Below are 20,441 nucleotides of genomic sequence, written 5' to 3'. Positions count from 1 at the left end.
TTATAAACATCTACATGATGTATTGTTACACCATGTAGGAGCAGTATAGACCTAGTCTGTTCATTATAAACATCTACATGATGTTTTGTTACTCCATGTTGGAGCAGAATAGACCTACAGTAGCTGGCTACTTATTTAGATTTAGTAAGACTTAATTAATCTGCCTTAAATGTACTGTAGTAAACATTTTTTTATTTGCACTAATCAATCAACACATTCCTGTCTTTGTGTGTCTCAGTACAATATAATTATTTAATTAAATCCATTTAAAATAATCTTTGTCTGAAAATAAAATATGACCCTCAACTGCGTTTCCCCTCCAGTCAGCAGACGGCGGATGTGCGTCTTCCAGGCGACGCTGCCAGCGTGACGTACAATCTAGTGGACGGTTCTTCAGAAACATCTCGTCACCTCGGTAGCTTGCTAGCCAACATAGCCGAAATATTCAAGCTCTTTTATACGCTTTCGGACTATAATAGCGACTGTGTTTCAGACACACTTCTGTCGTATTTACTTGTTAACCTATTTAATTTAATATTACGTTATTTTGTATTAGTCAGCTATAGTAGCTGGCTGGTTAAGTTAGCACTAGCCTAGTCGCTAATGATAGCTAGCTAGCTAACATCCCCGAACATGAGCTCACTAAACAACCCCCCTCCTGTTAAAGAAGAGATCTGCTGGACGGAGAAAGAAGCTCTGGGGCTGAACGTTGTCGTGAAAGAGGAGAAGGAAGAAGAGGATGTTACTGTGAAACAACAAGTAGAGGGTGAGACTCTTACAGTGAAAGAAGAAGAGAAAGACGTTTCAATGAAAGAAGAGGAAGACGCGTTCAGAGTGAAAGAGGAGGTAGATGTTGCAGTAAAAGAAGAGGAAGATGCAGTTTTCGGAGTGGAGGATGACGTGAAAGAAGATGACGTTTTTGGAATGAAGGATGAAGAGGGGGAGATTACTGTCACATTAGAGGAGGACGAAGAAGAGCAGACTGGAGATCTGGTTAACACCAGTAAATACAGTGAGTACTATTTTATAAAAGGGTGGGTATAATTTGAGGTACGTTCCAACAGGAATCCGTTCCAAAATATCAAGGTTGCCAACAAACAACGCATACAGAGTCGTATAACAGTAGATGAGATACTGGGTCGGAAGTGAGCTATGTAATTACGTTTTTCACTCACCACGTTTATAATATATTTTTTACTCCATACAGTTTCCCTGGCACCCAAAAGTACTTTTTGCATTTTGAATGCTACGCCGGACAGGAAAATGGTCCAATTCACACACTTATCAAGAGAACATCCCTGGTCATCCCTACTGCCTCTGATCTAGCAGACTCACTGAACACATGCTTTGTGTGTAAATTATGTCTGAGTGTTCCCATGGCTATTTCATAAATAAAAATACAAGAGAATTGTGATATCTGGTTTGCTTAATATATGGAAGGCCAAATAATTTATACTTTTACCACTGATACTTAAGTCTCTTTTAGCAATGACGTTTACTTAGTATTTTACTGGGTGACTTTCACTTTTACTTGACATTTTCTATTAACATATCTTTACTTTTACTAAAGTATGACAATTGGGTACTTTTTCAACCACTGTTCAAGATGTTTAGCACCCAATACCCAACATTCACTTGGTGGCTTGAAGTAGGAGTGCTGAACTAGGATCTGTTTAGCATTTGTGAGTAGAATGAATAACATTACTTTGACGGGGGGGGACTGATTCCAGTTCAGCGTTCTTAGCCTGAGACATTTCATAAATGCGTACAGAGGAGCACTTTTCTACGATCAGCTTTGCCTAGGACATTCTGAATCAGTTGTCTCTGGAATAAGATTATATGGACAGAGGTGGGTTTGATCGTAGATCAGCACTCCTACTCAACACCAGTTGCTGTACCCTAACATTTTATAATCCAATTTCCCTTGCTGTCTATGTCCTTCCGGAACCCCACCTCAACATGGTTCTGTCAAGGCAACAAAAGCAAGTTGGCATGCTCTTGAAAGGAATTTAACTCACAACCTCTCCTTTGGGAATTCATCACCATATCTACTACTACACCTATTTCTAAACTCCTAACATGTGGCTTTCTTCAGGGGGACCAAGTCTAGGAACACCTTTGAATGGTCTACAAAGAATGCCCCCAGGTAAAAGTTTGCTTTTGCAGAGTATGATTGTATTGTTACTCAACAGCAGAGTATGTTATCACATTTCTATTGAAATGGCATTTGAAACAAGGTGTCATTTCATTCTTGCTATTTGATGGGAACGAGCCCCTTTTCCCCTATATACTTCTGGTTTGCTCTTTCAGGTCCACAAAGGCAACAAGAAAGAAGTTGCTATATTAACTGTTTCTCTGGGATTTGAACTTTCAAACTCTGGTTTGGGGAGAGAACACCATAACCACTACTCTACCGGAGAGACACTCTTTTTTTTCTTTTTCAAATGCAGAGACTCCTTTTTAAATTTCCCATGCTAGGGGCGGCAGTGTAGTCACCGGAGGGTTGAGAGTTCAAACCCCCGAGCTGACAAGCTACAAATCTGTCGTTCTGCCCCTGAACAGGCAGTTAACCCACTGTTCCCAGGCCGTCATTGAAAATAAGAATTTGTTCTTAACTGACTTGCCTGGTTAAATAAAGGTAAAATAAATAAAATACCTAACAACCTTATGCTAACCTTATTCTAAAATTGATTACATTAATATTTTCCCTCAATCTACACACAATATCCTATGATGACAAAGTGAATATCGGGTTTATACATTTGAGCAAATGAATTACAAATAAAAAACAGAAATACCTTATTTACGTAATGATTCTTCCCCTTTGCAATGAGTCTCAAATTGAGCTCCGGTGCATCCTGTTTCCATTGATCATCCAGCTGTTTCTACAACTTGATTGAAGTACAGCTTTGGTCAATTCAATTGATTTGACATGATTTGGAAAGGCGCACACCTGTCTATAAGGTCCCACAGTTGACAGTGCAAGCCAGAGCAAAAACCAAGCCAAATCAAGTAAATTTTATTTGTCACATGCGCCGAATACAACAGCTGTGGACCTTACCGTGAAGGTCTTACTTACAAGCCCTTAACCAACAATGCAGGTTAAGAAATATCGTTAAGATATTCGTAAAAATGTTCCTAAGTAAACTAAAGTAAAAAAATTAAATTAAATCCATAATTAACACAAGACAATTACATAACAATAATGAGGCTATATACATGGGGTACCGGTACCGAGTCAATGTGCGGGGGTACAGGTTAGTTGACGTAATTTGTAAAGTGACTTTGCATTTATAATTAACATTGAGTAGCGGCAGTGTAAAAACACTGGGGGGGTGGGGGGGCTCTTTGACTATTGTTTGGCCCTTCCCGTGACAACGCTTAGTATATAGGTCCTTGATGTCAGGAAGCTTTGCCCCAGTAATGTACTGGGCCGTACGCACTATCCTCTGTAGCTCCTTATGGCCAGATGCCCAGCAGTTGCCGTACTAGGCGGTTATACAACCTCTCAGGATGCTCTCGATGGTGCAGCTGTAGAACTTTTGAGGATCTGGGGATGGTCAGTCTCCTGAGGGGGAAAGGTTTTGTTGTGCCCTCTTCACAACTGTGTTGGTGTGTTTCGACCATGATAGTTTGTTGGTGATGTGGACACCAAGGAACTTGGAACTCGCGACTCGCTCCACTTCAGCTCTGTCGATGTTAATGGGGGCCTATTTGGCCCTCCTTTTCCTAAAGTCCACGATCAGCCTCTTTGTCTTGCTCACATTGAGGGAGAGGTTGTTGTCATCAGGCCAGGAAGTCCTTAGGCATGGTTCCAGGGCTCAGGTCCTCTGGGAGGGGAGAGGGAGGAAGAGAGAGAGAGAATTAGAGGGTGCATGAGACAGGAGAAATTCTCCAGATATAACAGATTGACCCTAGCCCTCTGACACAAACTTTTGCAACATAAATACTGGAGGCTGAGATACGAGGGGTAGGGAGACACTGTGGCCATGTCCTATGATTCCCCCGGACAGGGCCAATGATTCCCCCGGACAGGGCCTATGATTCCCCCGGACAGGGCCTATGATTCCCCCGGACAGGGCCTATGATTCCCCCGGACAGGGCCTATGATTCCCCGGACAGGGCCTATGATTCCCCCGGACAGGGCCTATGATTCCCCCGGACAGGGCCTATGATTCCCCCGGACAAGGCCTATGATTCCCCCGGACAGGGCCTATGATTCCCCCGGACAGGGCCTATGATTCCCCCGGACAGGGCCTATAATGTAGTGGACCCTACCACATTTAGTTACTTTTTGCATTTATTATGCTTTAAGTCTTACATATACACAAGAACAACACATTTCTCAATTTTGGTGAAAGTTGGCCATGAGCTAACCACAACTTTCCTGTCAATGACATTCATGAACTATGACAACTATAACTTGACGATCTGACAGTGTGGGGTAGAGAAATTCCAACTAACGGGGGAAAAATTAACCAGGTTCTTTGTGTATACGCAGAACAGTATACAAATACACGAATAATACATCCAGTCTCTGCTTATTGGTGATACTTTCCATTCTGCCCTATTGTGACTTTTGACCCCTTGCAAAGAGCCTTACATTTCCACATTCTGGATAACATCCTGCTGAACTTTCATTGTTTGATCTAGCGTGTGAATTTCTTTTCCCCTTCTCACTTGTCCCATGTGGGCTGACCTACGGTGCAGTTAGATGGAAAGGTGCTACTTGATGTAGACATGACGTGTGATTTGGGATGAGGGGAAATGTCAATCAATGACAATTGAAATTGCTAATTTATTCTGCACATTGCTATATTTTTTTCATGTAGACATTGAATATGTTTCATATATGGGTGATGCATTTCATTTGTAGTCTTTCTTAATTTGTCCTTTTGAAATAATATATAACATCATTTGGTGGGATGTCTGTAAGAAATCACTTATGATGATCAATATTTCAATTTAGTGTAATGACATCAAACACTCACTTCTCCTGAAGGGCGTACATAATGATTCACTATTCGCCATAAATGTAAAAGCATTAGATTGGCCCAGAAGGAGTTTCCACCGTATTTCCTGTTCATGCAGAGAATTGAAATGGGGCACTGTGGGAGAACTGAGATGTTTGATAAAAATTGCTGAGCAACGCCTTCCTCCCTTCTTGAAGTAATCATTGCTTAGAAAGGAATGGGAAGGGCTCCACTACATGGCTTTAACCTGTCTAGTCATTTCTAATCAGTGATTACTTCTAGGGAGGACAAAAGGATGGATATATATAAAGATTGAGCGAGCCACTACTGTCAGCTGCACAACCCAATCCTGTTATTTGCATATAATATACTTTTGACCTCTCGCCTGTAACCTGTAACCATTCCACATATATCTTGTACAGTGGAAACACTTGAGCCTCTGCCTTGTCCACATCAGCAATAACTCATTACTCCTACTCCAGGTAAATACATTAGCATGAAGTTTGATACCCATATGACCCCACTCAACCCCAGGGGCCAAGTGTTAACATTCAATCTAGTCTTGGGCCTTATACGTATCAAGTGTCTCAGAGTAGGAGTGTTCCTCTCGGATCAGTTTAGCAGTTTACAACAAAAATAAGATAATAGACACATCCTAGATCAGCAATTACTCTGAGACGATTTGTGGATGAAGTCCCAGGTCCCCCTCTGTCCATGTTATGTTGTTCATTTGGATCTTAACATGGCTTTTGGGGGCACTAACCAATATTTGGTTTGGGGGCTGCCCACCTCGCTGGCAAAAGTTTGTAGTGCCCTCCCCCCTCTTGACGGTGGAGAGAAATGTAAATAATTCAGCAATAACAATTTCAATTGTGGCCATTTTGCAGGGAAAGGTTTATAGCAATTTTGAATACATTTCATGCAATTAGACTCATTTTGCCATGGAGCAGAGAAAAGGTGCAGTATTAGTTAATTTGCTGCAATTCTACACATTTTGCCAAGATTTATGCAATGTTAGTCACTCTCACTCAGATATGGTTAACACAATCATTGGGGGCCTCCTGGAGGTCAGGGCACATGCCCCTGCGTGCCCAGTCGGTTTCGGGCCATTATTACAAGAAGTTTAGATAACTGGCTAGACTAACTTACCAATCAACATTTTTGTAGCTGACATGGCTAATTGTGACTCAGTGACTGGCAATATTTGTTCTGATATTTACTGCATACATTTTTAGGATTGTGTGTTTTGTATTACTGCATTGTTGAAGCTAGAAACCAAAATTTTGCTGCCCATACGATAATATATGTATATGTGACAAACTTTTATTTGATAACCAACTGCTGATTCACAACAAAATCTCTAAATGTCACCTTGTGTATTTTATTATTGTAACACAACAGTAAGTGACCGCTGATAAAAAATTAATAATGATAATAATGGTCGGTGGCCCCCTGGCTACTGCTTATGTGGATTATGCCTGCAGCCCACTGTGGTTATGCGTCATAGCGCAATTCCATCCTCACTGGAAGTAATCATTGCTGAGACATGATTGGGCAAGTTATGTATTTAGAAATGATCATTGATTACAGGTGGGATATGGTTTAAAAAAAATCTATTGTAATTCACTTTCAGTCCATGTTCTTTATATTCAATGCCAAATTCTGTATACTGATTATTTTAATTCAAAAAGAAGTAACTGATGTAGAATGTAAGAGGTATCAATTTAATTCTGAATGGACTCCAATCTAGCTTGATTTTAGAATAAGGTTGTGTTACAGGAATTACATTCCTCTATGTTTTAATACCCAATTAAAATTAAACTCTGTCAATTCATAAGAATTTGTAAGACTCTTATTTGTATAAAATGGACAGAGACCTATCTTTAAAATCAACCAGCAGCATTTATTCTCGAGTACTGCCCATGATACATTTTACCACAGGTTATAAACTGAAAATGACGTCAGCGTTTTCTAACTGTTCCGTCTCTTCTTGACACTGGTACAAAGGCTGTATAGTTCTCAAGCCTTCCCACATCGTCTAGAGCCAAGGTCAGCCTGTGTAGATAAGCATTCTAGCCAGTCTGGCGATATTGTTCATTCATTTCTACCAAGGAACAGACAGTCATTGTTCTAATTCTTGATTATATTTACACACATTATATTCAGTACTAGGATTAAAAATTCTATTCTGCCAAGCCATCAGGCTGATTGCTTCAGTCTGTTCTGCCAAACCTTTAATAGCATCTCTGGTATAATTGATAAAGCGCTGTTGATTATAATAAATATAATTCATCCAGTCTACGTTCTTATTGAGAGTAGACCACCAGAAAATGCTTGATTCTAATCCTGCTAGGATCTGATTTCTTGCTTTGAACTCATCTGGCACCCCCCGTGGAACCCCAATGTTATCAATATATACTCATCATGTCATCAAAAGACCCAGATGGAGTACCTCTTTTCTCCCGTTTGGCTAACTTCATGTCTTGGTTTTGAATGAGTGTGAAAGGCATTCCCAAATGTACAAGGGCACATAATCCTGTCCAATCTGTCGGTAATACTCGGCCATAACGTCATTCCCCCACACAACCACCACCAGATGTGCGCCCTGGGCCTCCTTATCTTACTGAAATACCCAGATCTCCACCAGCCTGCCAAATCACTCATTCGTCGCATCAGAAGTAACATTATCTGTCCTATTGCAGGTACTGATTTCACCCACATATTTCCCAGAAGTATTATACCGAATCAAACCGTAAACAGTCTCCCATTGCCTCTGTGAAAGGAGGAAGCTTAGATTTCAGAGGAACATGTGGATATAACTAGTGTAAATCCATACAACTGTTAGTATCTGGCTTTCCTGCTTCCATGAATAGCTTTACCATACAGGCCATTCCCTTAGGTAACCAGTTTCCCTTTCCTTAAGATCTTTCATCTGAACTATCCACACCGGCTCTTGGCTCTGGACAACTCCACAGTCCGTATCTGCTTTGTCAGGGGGGCTCTGCTTGTATTCTGCTGACTATAGCGCAATTAGCTGCTTTAACTTTTTTTTTACCTGGAATGCACTAGGTTATCAACTGAAACCCTTACTTTCACTACACTCCATCTTCTTCCATGCTGGGTATGTAGATTTATGTAGCCCTCTCACATGATGTGAGCTATAACCTGTTTCCATGAACTACACAGGGACTTGCATAGATGTCTTCCATAATAGCTGCTCTTAGTCCTGAACTGCCAAGGAGTCAGAGGCCCCATTTGGTCTACCTAGAACTCCACTGAGACATCCTTCCCAATCCCGCTCTCATTTCCTTACTGTTTTGTTTCAGTGATCTTTTGAGATGCTTTGGTAATATCAAAGTTCCCTCGTCTAGCACGAGTCAAGTTACCCCCCTTGGCCTTCTCTGGGGGATCATGGTGGATCAGGACTATGGCCCCTACAATTAAACAGCTCAGGACGGTCAGCGCACGTGTGAAGCCCCACCCTCTCCCCGAGAACACATCATTACCAAGAGCCAGACATACTTTCACTTCTATGAACAAAAACAGGGATGAAATGACGGAAAGGAGATCTTCATTTGAGAGATGGCCCCGGAGTTCTGTTAATTCCAGTTCTCCTCTCGAACACTGTTATTGTTCGACGGTGCCAATGTGTCTTACCCTCCCGCCGTGTGATATGAATCCGGGTAGCTCTTTCAGCTAGCTGTCACCAGGAGTCCTTGGTAAAGTCCCACCAACAAGCCTCAGTGACTGGATTGAGTGACTTCACCTGTAATTCACCTGTAATGCATAAAATCCTGGACATACAGGATTCTCCTTATTCTCCGTTTTAGCGTCTCCAATATCCAACCAAGTTCCCCCTCGACTGGGAGCCCGTTGGGCGTGGCGATACTGCCCTCTTCTGTCCATTCTCTGTATATAATTGTCTGTGTATATATTTCTATGACCTATGTAACTGTATTTATCGTTACACAGTTATTTTAGTTGCTCTTCTGTCTGACTATGTGTGGGTCTCTTTAATGATAATCAATGTGTATGGGATTCTATATGTATTTCTCCTTTCTGGAAACTTAGTCAATAGATTTGACATTTGATCGGACAGTACATTTCACCCGTATAATATTCTCCTTGGGACTTTCAACGTTAATATCTCATATCTCACTACTCCCGACTAGGTTTCCCTCTCCTCCTCTTTGGATATTAATTTCTTTAGAATTACCAAGCCTAATTTATTCTCACCTGTTTTAATATGTCTATCTGCTACTTCTTCATAGTCAGACTACTTCCCATATACAGATAGGCTACTTAGTTTAACTTTATTTAGGTATGTCATTTGAATTAATGGCTATGCTATTTGTACTGAACGACCGTCCTATCTGTCAATACGTATTATATCCCTTCCTTAATAAACTTCCGGCTTGCAAAACCAGGATTTATTAAGTTCTAGTTTATTTATGGTAGTGCACCTTACCACAGGTAATTTCAGACCTGTTTCCTTCCTATCGATTTTGGTTAAAACACAAAGTAGAAACCCATTGTATTTGTTCAGAATATTCAAGCACATATCATTGATTAAATCCAAACTACTTTAGAACATTTAATCAAAAATATCCTAAATAATTCCTCCCAAATTCGAGAATAAAGGCTACTGACCTTGCCGCCGACTGGGAAAAGCACTGTTCGTTGGATCTAGTCACCGTCCCTGTCGGTCTGGCGTGTACACCGGCCTGGTCTTTTCACCCTCAATTCAGAGGCCAGGTCTTAAATAACGGGACCCAACCCGCTCGTGCACGATTTTCGGCGTACTACCTTCAGATGGCAGGGACGGATATTTAGATCCGGCGTTCGAAGGACCAATTGTTACAGGAATTAAATTCCTCTGTTTTATTACCCAATTAAAATGAAACACTCTGTCAATTCATAAGAATTTGTAAGACTCTTATTTATATAAAATGGACAGAGACCCGTCTTTAAAAAAAACCAGCAGCATTTATTCTCGAGTACTGCCCATGATACATTTTACCACAGGTTATAAACTGAAAATGACATCAGCGGTTTCTAACTGTTCCGTCTCTTCTTGACACTGGTACAAAGGCTGTATAGTTCTCAAGCCTTCCCACATTGTCTAGAGCCAAGATCAGCCTGTGTAGATAAGCATTCTAGCCAGTCTGGCGATTAGAGTTCATTCATTTCTACCAAGGAACAGACAGTCATTGTTCTAATTCTTGATTATATTTACACACATTATGTTCAGTACTAGGATTAAAAAGAAAATTCATACATATACAGTAACATAATAGTATTCTGATTAGTCAGTCCTGATTGAAATGTATACATAATTAGTCATTATTGATAAAAATTCCCTTAACAGGTTGTTAGGTAATAGCATGGGAAAAAGAAAAAGGAGTCTCTGCATTTGAAAAATAATAAAGAGTCTGTCTCTCCGGTAAAGTAGTGGTTTTGGTGTTTGCTCCCCAAACCAGAGTTGAGAGTTCAAATCTGAGGAGAGCATTTTTAGAGCTAACTTGAGGTGTGTAGGGGGGTAGGGGCTAGTACCCATCAAATAGAAGGGCTGAATTGACACCTTGTATAGAATGTCCTTTTAATAGAGTTGTGATAACATACTATGTTGTGGAGTAACAATATTATCCTTGTCTGCAAAAAGCCAACTTTGACCTGGGGGCATGCTTTGTAGACCATTTAAAAGCGTTCCGATACCTTGTCCCCAAGAAAAAATCCACATGTTATGATAGCTTATAGACAGTAGTGTCAAAGTAATGTTATTAATTCTACTCACAAATGCTAAACAGATCCTAGTTCAGCACTCCTATTTCAAGCCACCAAGTGAATGTTGGGTATTGGGTGCTAAACGTCCTGAACAGTGGTTGAAAAAGTACCCAATTGTCATACTTGAGTAAAAGTAAAGATTTGTTAATAGAAAATGTCTCAAGTAAGAGTGAAAGTCACCCAGTAAAATACTAAGTAAAAGTCATTGCTAAAAGATACTTAAGTATCAGTGGTAAAACTATAAATTATTTGACCTTTCATATATTAAGCAAACCAGACAGCACTATTCTATTGTATTTATATTTAAGAAATAGCCATGGGAACACTCAGACATAATTTACAAACGATGCATGTGTTTAGTGAATCCGCCAGATCAGAGGCAGTAGGGATGACCAGGGGCACAAACTCTGCAGTTGTTGAACTCGTGTGTGATTTTTAAAAGGGCATTCTACACTTGAATATATTTTTGTACTGTATGAATTGTTCATGACGTCCTCCAGGGATGTTTAAACTTTTCCTGTTGAAAAGTGATATTTAAATACAATAAAGTATAAATACACTAAAGGGAAACGAATAAATGTTTCGAGGAAAATAGTTTTTTTTGACAACTGCAAACTAGAAGGAGTGAGTGATGTCATAGTAAGGCATTCAAGGAGTTTGCTTGATGGGAAGTCATGATGTCATCCAATAGGCGACTGATCTTCACGTGAATATTCATTATTCTTTTTTAAGTCCTTCCTGACCTGTCAAGTTGGTTGTTGATCATTGCTAGGAAGCCATGTTCAAGTCTTGCCATAGAACTTCAAGGCAATTTAAGTCCTAACTGTTCACTCGGGAACATTCAATGTCATCTTGGTAAGCTCCTCCAGTGTAGATTTGGCCTTGTGGTTTAGGTTATTGTCCTGTTAGGACAGTTTTTTTGTTTTCAGATCTCTGAAATGCACTCTACCTACGTAACATTTAGTGTCTCCTTATGTTATGCTGGGAAAACCTTTTTCATGGGCACATAAATCGTAAATAATTTCAGAGTTTGCTAAATGCAATGGTTCTAACCGAGAGTCACCTTAACTTTATTGACAACACCCCAATGGATACTGTCATTAATGTGGTTCTTCAAAAATTTCACATTTTTAATACTGTAGCTGTTTAGTTAGTCACATGATCAACTATCATCAGCTGGTCCAGGAAATCATTTTCTGAATGCCAGTCAAATGACAAACATCACGACATGCAGCAACAATCAAAGTGCTTCTTCATTCATTACTCTGGTAAAGACAGTTACGTCGTGCTCCACGTTGGATCCAACATCCCTAACAAATTGATGTTTATAATGTGTTATTGTCTGCTTGATTCATAGTAGGGTCTCGTTAGTCTGTTTGGAGACAGATACTTTTCTCATAATGTGTAGAGAACCTTTCCTTGATGGACAGGCTATTGTACAACACACAGAGCTATTTTCCTTAATTCAGGGCATTTAGAATGTCAACACATTAGAGTAGCCTAGTGGGATTATTCCCAAAATTATCTGGTTATGAAATGTTATGACAAAGAAATTTTAGTTTCCATGTTTCACCTGAACAATGAAATTATTTACAGTCCTAGGTCTATGTTGTTAGGTGACGTTATGGGTACTACGGTAGGTCTATGTTGTTGTTAGGAGAAGTTATGGGTTAGTGTGCGAATCCTCATTGTCAGGCTGATTGCAAAGCTAGCCAAAGAGAATCTTACTGGTTTAAGTATTTTTTTTAAGTATAAAGCAGTTGATTTGCGACTAACAGAAACATACTAAGCAGGTGTTTCAAGTGAGCCTTACAATTATAATCCAAAAGTAGTGTGACATGCACTCATAAGCAACTTGGAAATGGAGGCTAGTTTTGCTGTCAGCCTATGAGAACTCCTGTGAGTTTCCCCCATGGTGGTGAATTAGTGAATAGACACAGAACTTTGTGAGTTTCCTTGAGTAGCACTCTAATATTCAGAATACATTGTGAAAATCTAAAATATTCGCTCAACATTTTTGCTCCAGGCAGATATACTACATACAAAGCTAGCAGTTTCCTCATTAGCAGGGAGGCGTTTCTGCAACCAAATTGTGTGCGCATTGCCCTGGTGCTGCAATTTTAGCAAACACAGAAGGGGGCCTATATTGGAGACCAAAGGTCGTCTGGCACACTGTTTAGGATTTCAACAACTTGAATACCTTATTTCTAGCCTATAATCATCGATGTTACTACTAATGTGAAAACAAGACTACATCTGACTATTGTTGCTATCTTGACTTTCTTAATTTTCAAATTTAACAGACGTCAATTGTTTTACAACTTCATGGGTAAGCTCTGGGCATCACCTTTTACCTCAAGTAAACAGTGGATTTCTGCTGTTGTGGGCCTTTAAGCATCTGACTTTGTCGTTCACACAGGAGAGAGACGGGACAATCGTGGATCCTCTGGGGAGCCTCAACAACATCATGATGCTGACGAGGCAGAGAAGAGTCTCTCCAGATCAGAACTCCTCAAGAAACACCAGCATAAACCCACAGGGAAGAGAACTCACTGCTGCTCTGACTGTGGGAAAAGATTCAACTCTTCATCAAACCTTAAAATACATCAAAGAATTCACACAGGAGAGAAACCTTACAGCTGTGATCAATGTGGGAAAAGTTTTACTCTGCTACACACCCTGAAATCACACCAGAGATCACACACAGGAGAGAAACCCTATAGCTGTGATCAATGTGGGAAGAGTTTTACAACATCTAGCAATCTAACTATACACCAGAGAACACACACAGGAGAGAAACCCTATAGCTGTGATCAATGTGGGAAGAGTTTTACTTCATCTAGCTACCTAACTATACACCAGAGAACACACACAGGAGAGAAACCTTATGCCTGTGATCAATGTGGGAAGAGATTTATTCTGCTACAAACCCTGAAGTCACACCAGAGAATACATTCTGGAGAGAAACCTTTTGGCTGTTATCAATGTGGGACGAGTTTTTCTCAGCTAAGCAGCCTGATAGTACACCAGCGTGGACACACAGGAGAGAAACCTTTTAGCTGTGATCAATGTGGGAAGGGTTTTACTACATCTAGCCGTCTAACTATACACCAGAGAACACACACTGGAGAGAAACCTTATTGCTGTGATAAATGTGGGAAGAGTTTTACTCAGCTAAGCAACCTGATAGTACACCAGCGGGGACACACAGGAGAGAAACCTTATAGCTGTGATCACTGTGGGAAGGGTTTTACTACATCTAGCTGTCTAACTATACACCAGAGAATACACACAGGAGAGAAACCTTATGGCTGTGACCACTGTGGGATGACTTTTATTGGGCTTCAAACCCTGAAATCACACCAGAGAACACACACTGGAGAGAAACCTTTTAGCTGTAATGAATGTGGGAAGAGTTTTACCACAGCTAGCTGTCTAACTAAACACCAGAGAACACACACTGTAGAGAAAGCTTTTGGTTGTGATCAATGTGGGAAGAGTTTTTCTCACCCAAGCAGCCTGATAGTACATCAGAGAACACACACAGGAGAGAAACCTTATAGCTGTGATCAATGTGGGAAGAGTTTTTCCACATCTTGTTATCTAACTATTCACCAGAGAACACACACAGGAGAGAAATCTTATAGCTGTGATCAATGTGGGAAGAGATACTCTGATAAAAGGTCTCTGATTAAACATCAGAAAATACATACATGAAGGAGTTGTTTCATGTCACAATGTAGAATGTTTTAACATTGTTGTAGCAATATTTGAATGAATGTCAGAATGTAGAATGAACCCTGAACGTTTGTCCCCTGTTCAGTTGATATTAGCCTCAGCGGAAAAATCCAGGCTCTGAATTGAAAGAGTACTATTTATGTGATTTAACAAAAAGTGACAATTGTGTTACACTTACCACGTTGGTGACTCACTTGAATCAAAACGCAACACTTCAACATGTTTCAGTTTTCAATACATTTTTTTGCATATTGGTTATTGATTTCGACATGTTAAAACACAGTTTTAACACTGCGCTATTCCAATTTAGCAAAATGTCATTGAAAAGACGTTGAAAATAGGACTATGTTCGGTTGTAGTTGAAAAGATGTATTTTCGGGTTGTTTTTTCCATGACTGGAAAACAACTTAATTTCAACATACTTGCAGCATAAACACATGGACACAGTATAATACATTGGTCTATAATCAATTTTCTTAAAAATCCTACATCACTCCAGTATTTCTTTACAACATTCAAATGTTACTTGTCTTTATTCCACTTACTGAAGAAGCATGTCTCAAATGATCCCATATTTCAAACATTCAACCTGACAAAAGATACATGTTTTATTATTCCATGCCTCACCATTAAGTCAATTATTGCCAACACATATTAACAAAGGGGTGTATATTTGGTTTTGATATTTCATATTTACAATTCATGTAACATTCAGTAATAATTATTTATGCAACCAACTGACAATTTTTGGGTACAATTATATTGACATTGTTATCCTGCTTTTAGACTACCAAGGTTCATTCTCAGATGTGCCAACCCAAATGTACTACAGCATGACATTGGGGACTGGGCCCTGATCCAACAACAAGCTTATTGAGTGAACCCTGAAAAGAGAGAAGCTTCGCAGTGAGGTGGAAAGTTACTATGGATATCGCAGGAGTTTCCTCTTGATACCAGACATGTCTTTGGTAAGGACAACTTGGTTGTCCAAGGGGACGAGAGTTCTAGAAGACAGTGAGTTTTAGGAAGACGAGTGTTATAGAAGCTCATGAGTTCTAGAAGCTCGTGAATTTTAGGATTCTAAAATAGGATTCTAGGAAAAGGAGAAAAAAAAACATGATTTTATATTAATATTTAGAACTACGTTTTTTTTTTTTAAATTGTTGACAGCAAGTTGTTTTTTGTTGGTGTTGAGCAAACTTGTCCAACAAAAATATAGGATATATTTGTTGTCTTAAAGGGGAAGGTGTTACAGGCTTTGGTTTTTCCATTTATATTTTCAGGTTGGACCTGAGCTCGTAGGAAAGGGGGATACCTAGTCAGTTGAACAACTGAATGTATTCAACTGAAATGTGTCTTCGGTGCACTGATTGGTGTCACCTCGTTAGTCAGTATGTGTTACACCTGTGCTGGCTTGTCCATCTCGTTAGTGGGAAGGTGTTTCACCTAGCAGGTTCTATTTAAGAGTGTCTGGCCCAGTGCTCCAGTTGTCTTGATCGATGTGGAGAGTCAACACCTTTAGTTGCTCCACCTTTTTGTTTTGCTTCCTGTCTAAGTTTGGTGTGGGTTTTTCTTTTGTTTGTCTCTTCTTGGGCAGATTTAGTGGGTCTCATGGTGGGTGTCTTATGTCCCAGTTGTTGTTACAAGTCAACATTCAGTGGACACCCCCATAGTGTCTTTCAGAACCCCTCCTAAAAAAAACAAGCTCGTATTTTGGGTTGGATATTGCATCCTATTAATATTTTAATCAATGGAATTTCCTTAGGGTGCCCATTAGTCTTTCAGTTATTAGTCTTGTTTGTTGTGTACTAAATATTTGTTTATTTTCATTGTCTTTTATTTGTTTTTTCCTGTGCATCCATGTCTGAAATGTGCTGTATAAATAAAGCTTGATTTGATTTCAACAACAAAATGTTATTTTTACTTCACCTTTATATAACCAGGTAGGCCAGTTGACATAAAGTTCTAATTTACAACTGTGACTTGGCCAAGAAAAACCAAAGCGGTGCGACAAAACACAGTTACACGTGGGATAAACAAAAGTACACAACAGGAAAATCTATATACAGTGTGTGCAAATGGAGTAAGGAGGTAAGGCCATAGAGGTGAAATAATTACAATTTAGCAATTAAACACTGGAGTGATAGATGTGCAAGTAGAGATACTGGGATGCAAAGGAGCAAAAATAAATAACAATATGGGGATGAGGTAGTTGGGTGTGGCTATTTACAGATGGGCTGTGTACAGGGCAATGATCGTAAAGTTGCTCTGTCAGCTGATGCTTAAGGTTAGTGAGGGAGATATATATATATATGAACCCAATGACCGACTAATCAAAAGTCTTGGTCCCTCTTTAGTATGAAAATCAGTATCAATCCCATGTCAAAGGATTCAACTAATCAGAAACAAACAAATGGATCAAACCGATCAATCCCACTTTTCAAGCCTGTTGAAGGAGTGGTAAACACCACCCTCGGCTCTACCAGGGCTTGAGGTGATCTCCCACAGCTCTGCTTATGTCATGTTCTGTGGCCTTGCCGTTCCATTTCTTGACTGTCCCTGCAACACATTTAGTCATATTATATAAAACACTCAAAGTAATGGATATGTAGCATCTATGGTGTCAGTTACACCTGGCACCTAAATGTGACTTCTTATCTGATCTCTCCAAGTTGCATTAGGTTCAGATCTACCAGGATGGGCCTTTGACATAGTCTGGATGCAGTCAGGCCACTGAATATGTATCAGCAATGTAAAGAGATGGGGTGAAAAGTACATTCTACACAAATTACCTTCATAATATCAAAGGACAAATGTTTGAGGGGAAATTAACTTTCATACCACCAAAAGTGGTGAGAAATTACACCAATATCAGTGGATAACTTGCACTAATGTAAATAAACATAGCTGATGGAACATATTCCCTTTTGCTTACGTGATGAACCACTAAGGGGACATAAATATTTACCATCTAAACCATCTGTGACCTCTCACCTCTCTGGCTGTAAGTGTTCTTCCTAATCAGTCCCTCAACAGCTCTCTGACTGAGCTCCTCCCTCACTGGGTCTTCAGAGGAGAGGAGAGGAAGGCTGAGGAGGGATGGAAGAATGAATGGATCTGTCAGTCAATAAAGTGTAGAGCTGCTGTGACAAAATCACTATTTTAGTTGTTCATTAAAGTAAATAAGGCTTTATGACTGCTGAATACCAACGATCAATCAGTTAGATAATGTATTTTCAGGTAGAGATACATCCTTGGGACGTCCCTGGCCCATTGAAGTTGACATTTAAAATGGTGAAAGTAGGGGTTAAGGTAGGGATGTCCCAAGGATTCCAGATAGCATTGACCATTGTGCATTATTCTGTCTCTTTTAAATAAAATCAAATGAAATCAAATGTATTTATATAGCCCTTCGTACATCAGCTGATATCTCAAAGTGCTGTACAGAAACCCAGCCTAAAACCCCAAGCAGCAAGCAATGCAGGTGTAGAAGCACGATGGCTAGTAAAAACTCCCGAGAAAGGCCAAAACCTAGGAAGAAACCTAGAGAGGAACCAGGCTATGTGGGGTGGCCAGTCCTCTTCTGGCTGTGCCGGGTGGAGATTATAACAGAACATGGCCAAGATGTTCAAATGTTCATAAATGACCAGCATGGTCAAATAATAATAATTACAGGCAGAACAGTTGAAACTGGAGTCGCAGCACGGCCAGGTGGACTGGGGACAGCAAGGAGTCATCATGTCAGGTAGTCCTGAGGCATGGTCCTAGAGTTCAGGTCCTTTGAAAGAGAGAAAGAGAGAATTAGAGAGAGCATACTTAAATACACAGGACACCGGATAGGACAGGAGAAGTACTCCAGATATAACAAACTGACCCTAGCCCCCGACACATAAACTACTGCATCATAAATACTGGAGGCTGAGACAAGAGGGGTCAGGAGACACTGTGGCCCCATCCGATGACACCCCCGGACAGGGCCAAACAGGAAGAATATAACCCCACCCAATTTGCCAAATCACAGCCCCCACACCACTAGAGGGATATCTTCAACCACCAACTTACCATCCTGAGACAAGGCCGAGTATAGCCCACAAAGATCTCCGCCACAGCACAACCCAAGGAGGGGTGCCAACCCAGACAGGAATATCACATCAGTGACTCAACCCACTCAAGTGACGCACCACTCCTAGGGACGGTATGAAAGAGCCCTAGTAAACCAGTGACTCAGCCCCTGTAATGGGGTTAGAGGCAGACAATCCCAGTGGAAAGAGGGGAACCGGCCAGGCAGAGACAGCAAAGGTGGTTCGTTGCTCCAGAGCCTTTCCGTTCACCTTCACACTCCTGGGCCAGACTACACTCAATCATATGACCCACTGAAGAGATGAGTCTTCAGTAGAGACTTAAAGGTTGAGACCGAGTTTGCGTCTCTCACGTGGGTAGGCAGACCATTCCATAAAAATGGAGCTCTATAGGAAAAAGCCCTGCCTCCAGCTGTTTGCTTAGAAATTCTAGGGACAATTAGGAGGCCTGCGTCTTGTGACCGTAGCGTACGTGTAGGTATGTACGGCAGGACCAAATCAGAGAGATAGGTAGGAGCAAGCTCATGTAACGCTTTGTAGGTTAGCAGTAAAACCTTGAAATCATAGCAGGTGTAAAATAAAGACAAGTAGACACGCAGTGCATTATAGTCATTGTAGTTTCAAAATAGCATCTAATTATGCCAATCTGTATGTGGGGTTTCTTAAAGAAGAATGTGATTGACAGCCCTAACAATCCATTATAGCACATCAGGCTCTGAAAAGGGCTTAATTGATGATGTGTTCCTTCTATTCCAGGGGACAACAGAGGAACTTAATCGGTTCCACTCCTTCATCAATACAAGCAGTGAACATCTGAAATTCACCCTCACCTTTGATGCGCATGAAACAAGTTACCTGGACATTTTGATTAAGAGGGAGGGGAGTGGCTTTAGCACAGACTATTACAGGAAGCTGACTGACAGGAATTCCCTGTTACGCCGAGACAGCTTCCACCCTACACCCCTAAAAAATAACCTCCCCATCAGCAAATACAGTTGCATACACAGGATTTGTAGTACACAGAGTGACTATGACAAACAAGCCAAATGTCTGGATGAGTGTTTCAGGCAGCGGGGTTACCCAGAGGAACGTCTGGATGAGTGTTTCAGACAGCAGGGTTACCCAGACGAACTGCTGCATGAAGCAAGGGATCGTTATAAAAATACAGTGGTGGAAAAAGTACCCAATTGACATACTTGAGTAAAGAAAACATTTAACATGTCATTTTAATTTTGTAAATATAAAACAAAAACATAACTGTTTGTACTTATAGGTAACCAAATTGTGGCTACAACTCAGTTACTAAGTCTTTAATCAGGGAACGGTTTCTCAAAACCATCTTATGGCTAAGTTCACCGTTAGAACCATCGGATGCCTTAAGATGCGTTTGGGAAACCGGGCTCAGATATCCAGTTTCCTCCTCTTCTTCCTCCTCCTTTTTCGATGTAACAGTCATCCCCCCTCCTCCTCTTTCACTCCATAAACTGCATCCTCCTCTCCTTTTACTGTAACATCCTCCTCTTCTTTCACTGTAACACCCTCACCCTCTACTTGTTTTGTATTGTGACACCCTCCTCTTCCTCTTTCACAACAATGTTCACCCACAGACCATCTTCCTCCGTCCAGCAGACCTCTTCTTTAGCAGGACGAGAGTATCTTAGTGAGCTCATGGTCTGGGATGTTAGCTAGCTAGACTAATGACAACAACACGGAAAATATTAAATTAAATCGGATAACTAACTAGACGACAGAAGGGGGTTTAAAACACAGTGGCTAATATACACGAACGCGTCTAAAGAGCTTTATTGGTTCGGCTATTTTGTTTAGCAAGCTACGGAGGTGTCTGACTAACTGTTGCTGCTCTTGA

At 40.5% G+C, this 20,441-nt stretch overlaps 1 protein-coding gene and 1 long non-coding RNA gene across 3 annotated transcripts; one reads left to right on the top strand and one right to left on the bottom strand.

Annotated features, from left to right (window-relative positions):
* Positions 1 to 377: 377 nt before the first annotated feature.
* LOC135521381 (zinc finger protein 883-like) lies at positions 378 to 16,401 on the top strand. Of its 2 annotated transcripts, none has more exons than XM_064947285.1 (2): positions 378 to 1,012; positions 13,177 to 16,401. In XM_064947285.1, exons 1-2 carry the CDS (start codon positions 634 to 636, stop codon positions 14,472 to 14,474), a joined length of 1,677 nt encoding a protein of 558 aa, XP_064803357.1. In that variant the 5' UTR covers positions 378 to 633; the 3' UTR covers positions 14,475 to 16,401. The 2 variants fall into 2 exon arrangements, with proteins under 2 accessions (XP_064803357.1, XP_064803363.1); XM_064947291.1 differs by lacking the exon at positions 13,177 to 16,401 and adding an exon at positions 1,208 to 1,402.
* LOC135521628 (uncharacterized) lies at positions 16,382 to 20,433 on the bottom strand. Its single transcript, XR_010452596.1, has 4 exons — positions 20,119 to 20,433; positions 18,169 to 18,273; positions 17,490 to 17,584; positions 16,382 to 17,054 (listed from the first exon to the last, which is right to left on the bottom strand). It is a non-coding gene; the product is annotated as an uncharacterized LOC135521628 (long non-coding RNA).
* Between the last annotated feature and the right edge of the window lie 8 nt (positions 20,434 to 20,441).

This window comes from Oncorhynchus masou, chromosome 4, assembly GCF_036934945.1.
Source record: "Oncorhynchus masou masou isolate Uvic2021 chromosome 4, UVic_Omas_1.1, whole genome shotgun sequence".
NCBI lineage: Eukaryota > Metazoa > Chordata > Actinopteri > Salmoniformes > Salmonidae > Oncorhynchus > Oncorhynchus masou.
Note: the sequence above shows the minus strand (reverse complement) of the source record. Positions and strands in the feature narration are given on the sequence as shown.

Excerpts from the sequence above, each read along its gene's own strand:
- LOC135521381 (XM_064947285.1), top strand. The coding sequence starts at position 634 with ATGAGCTCACTAAACAACCCCCCTCCTGTTAAAGAAGAGATCTGCTGG. Across the intron at positions 1,013-13,176 it reads GGTTAACACCAGTAAATACA|GAGAGAGACGGGACAATCGT; the intron begins GTGAGTACTATT and ends TCGTTCACACAG.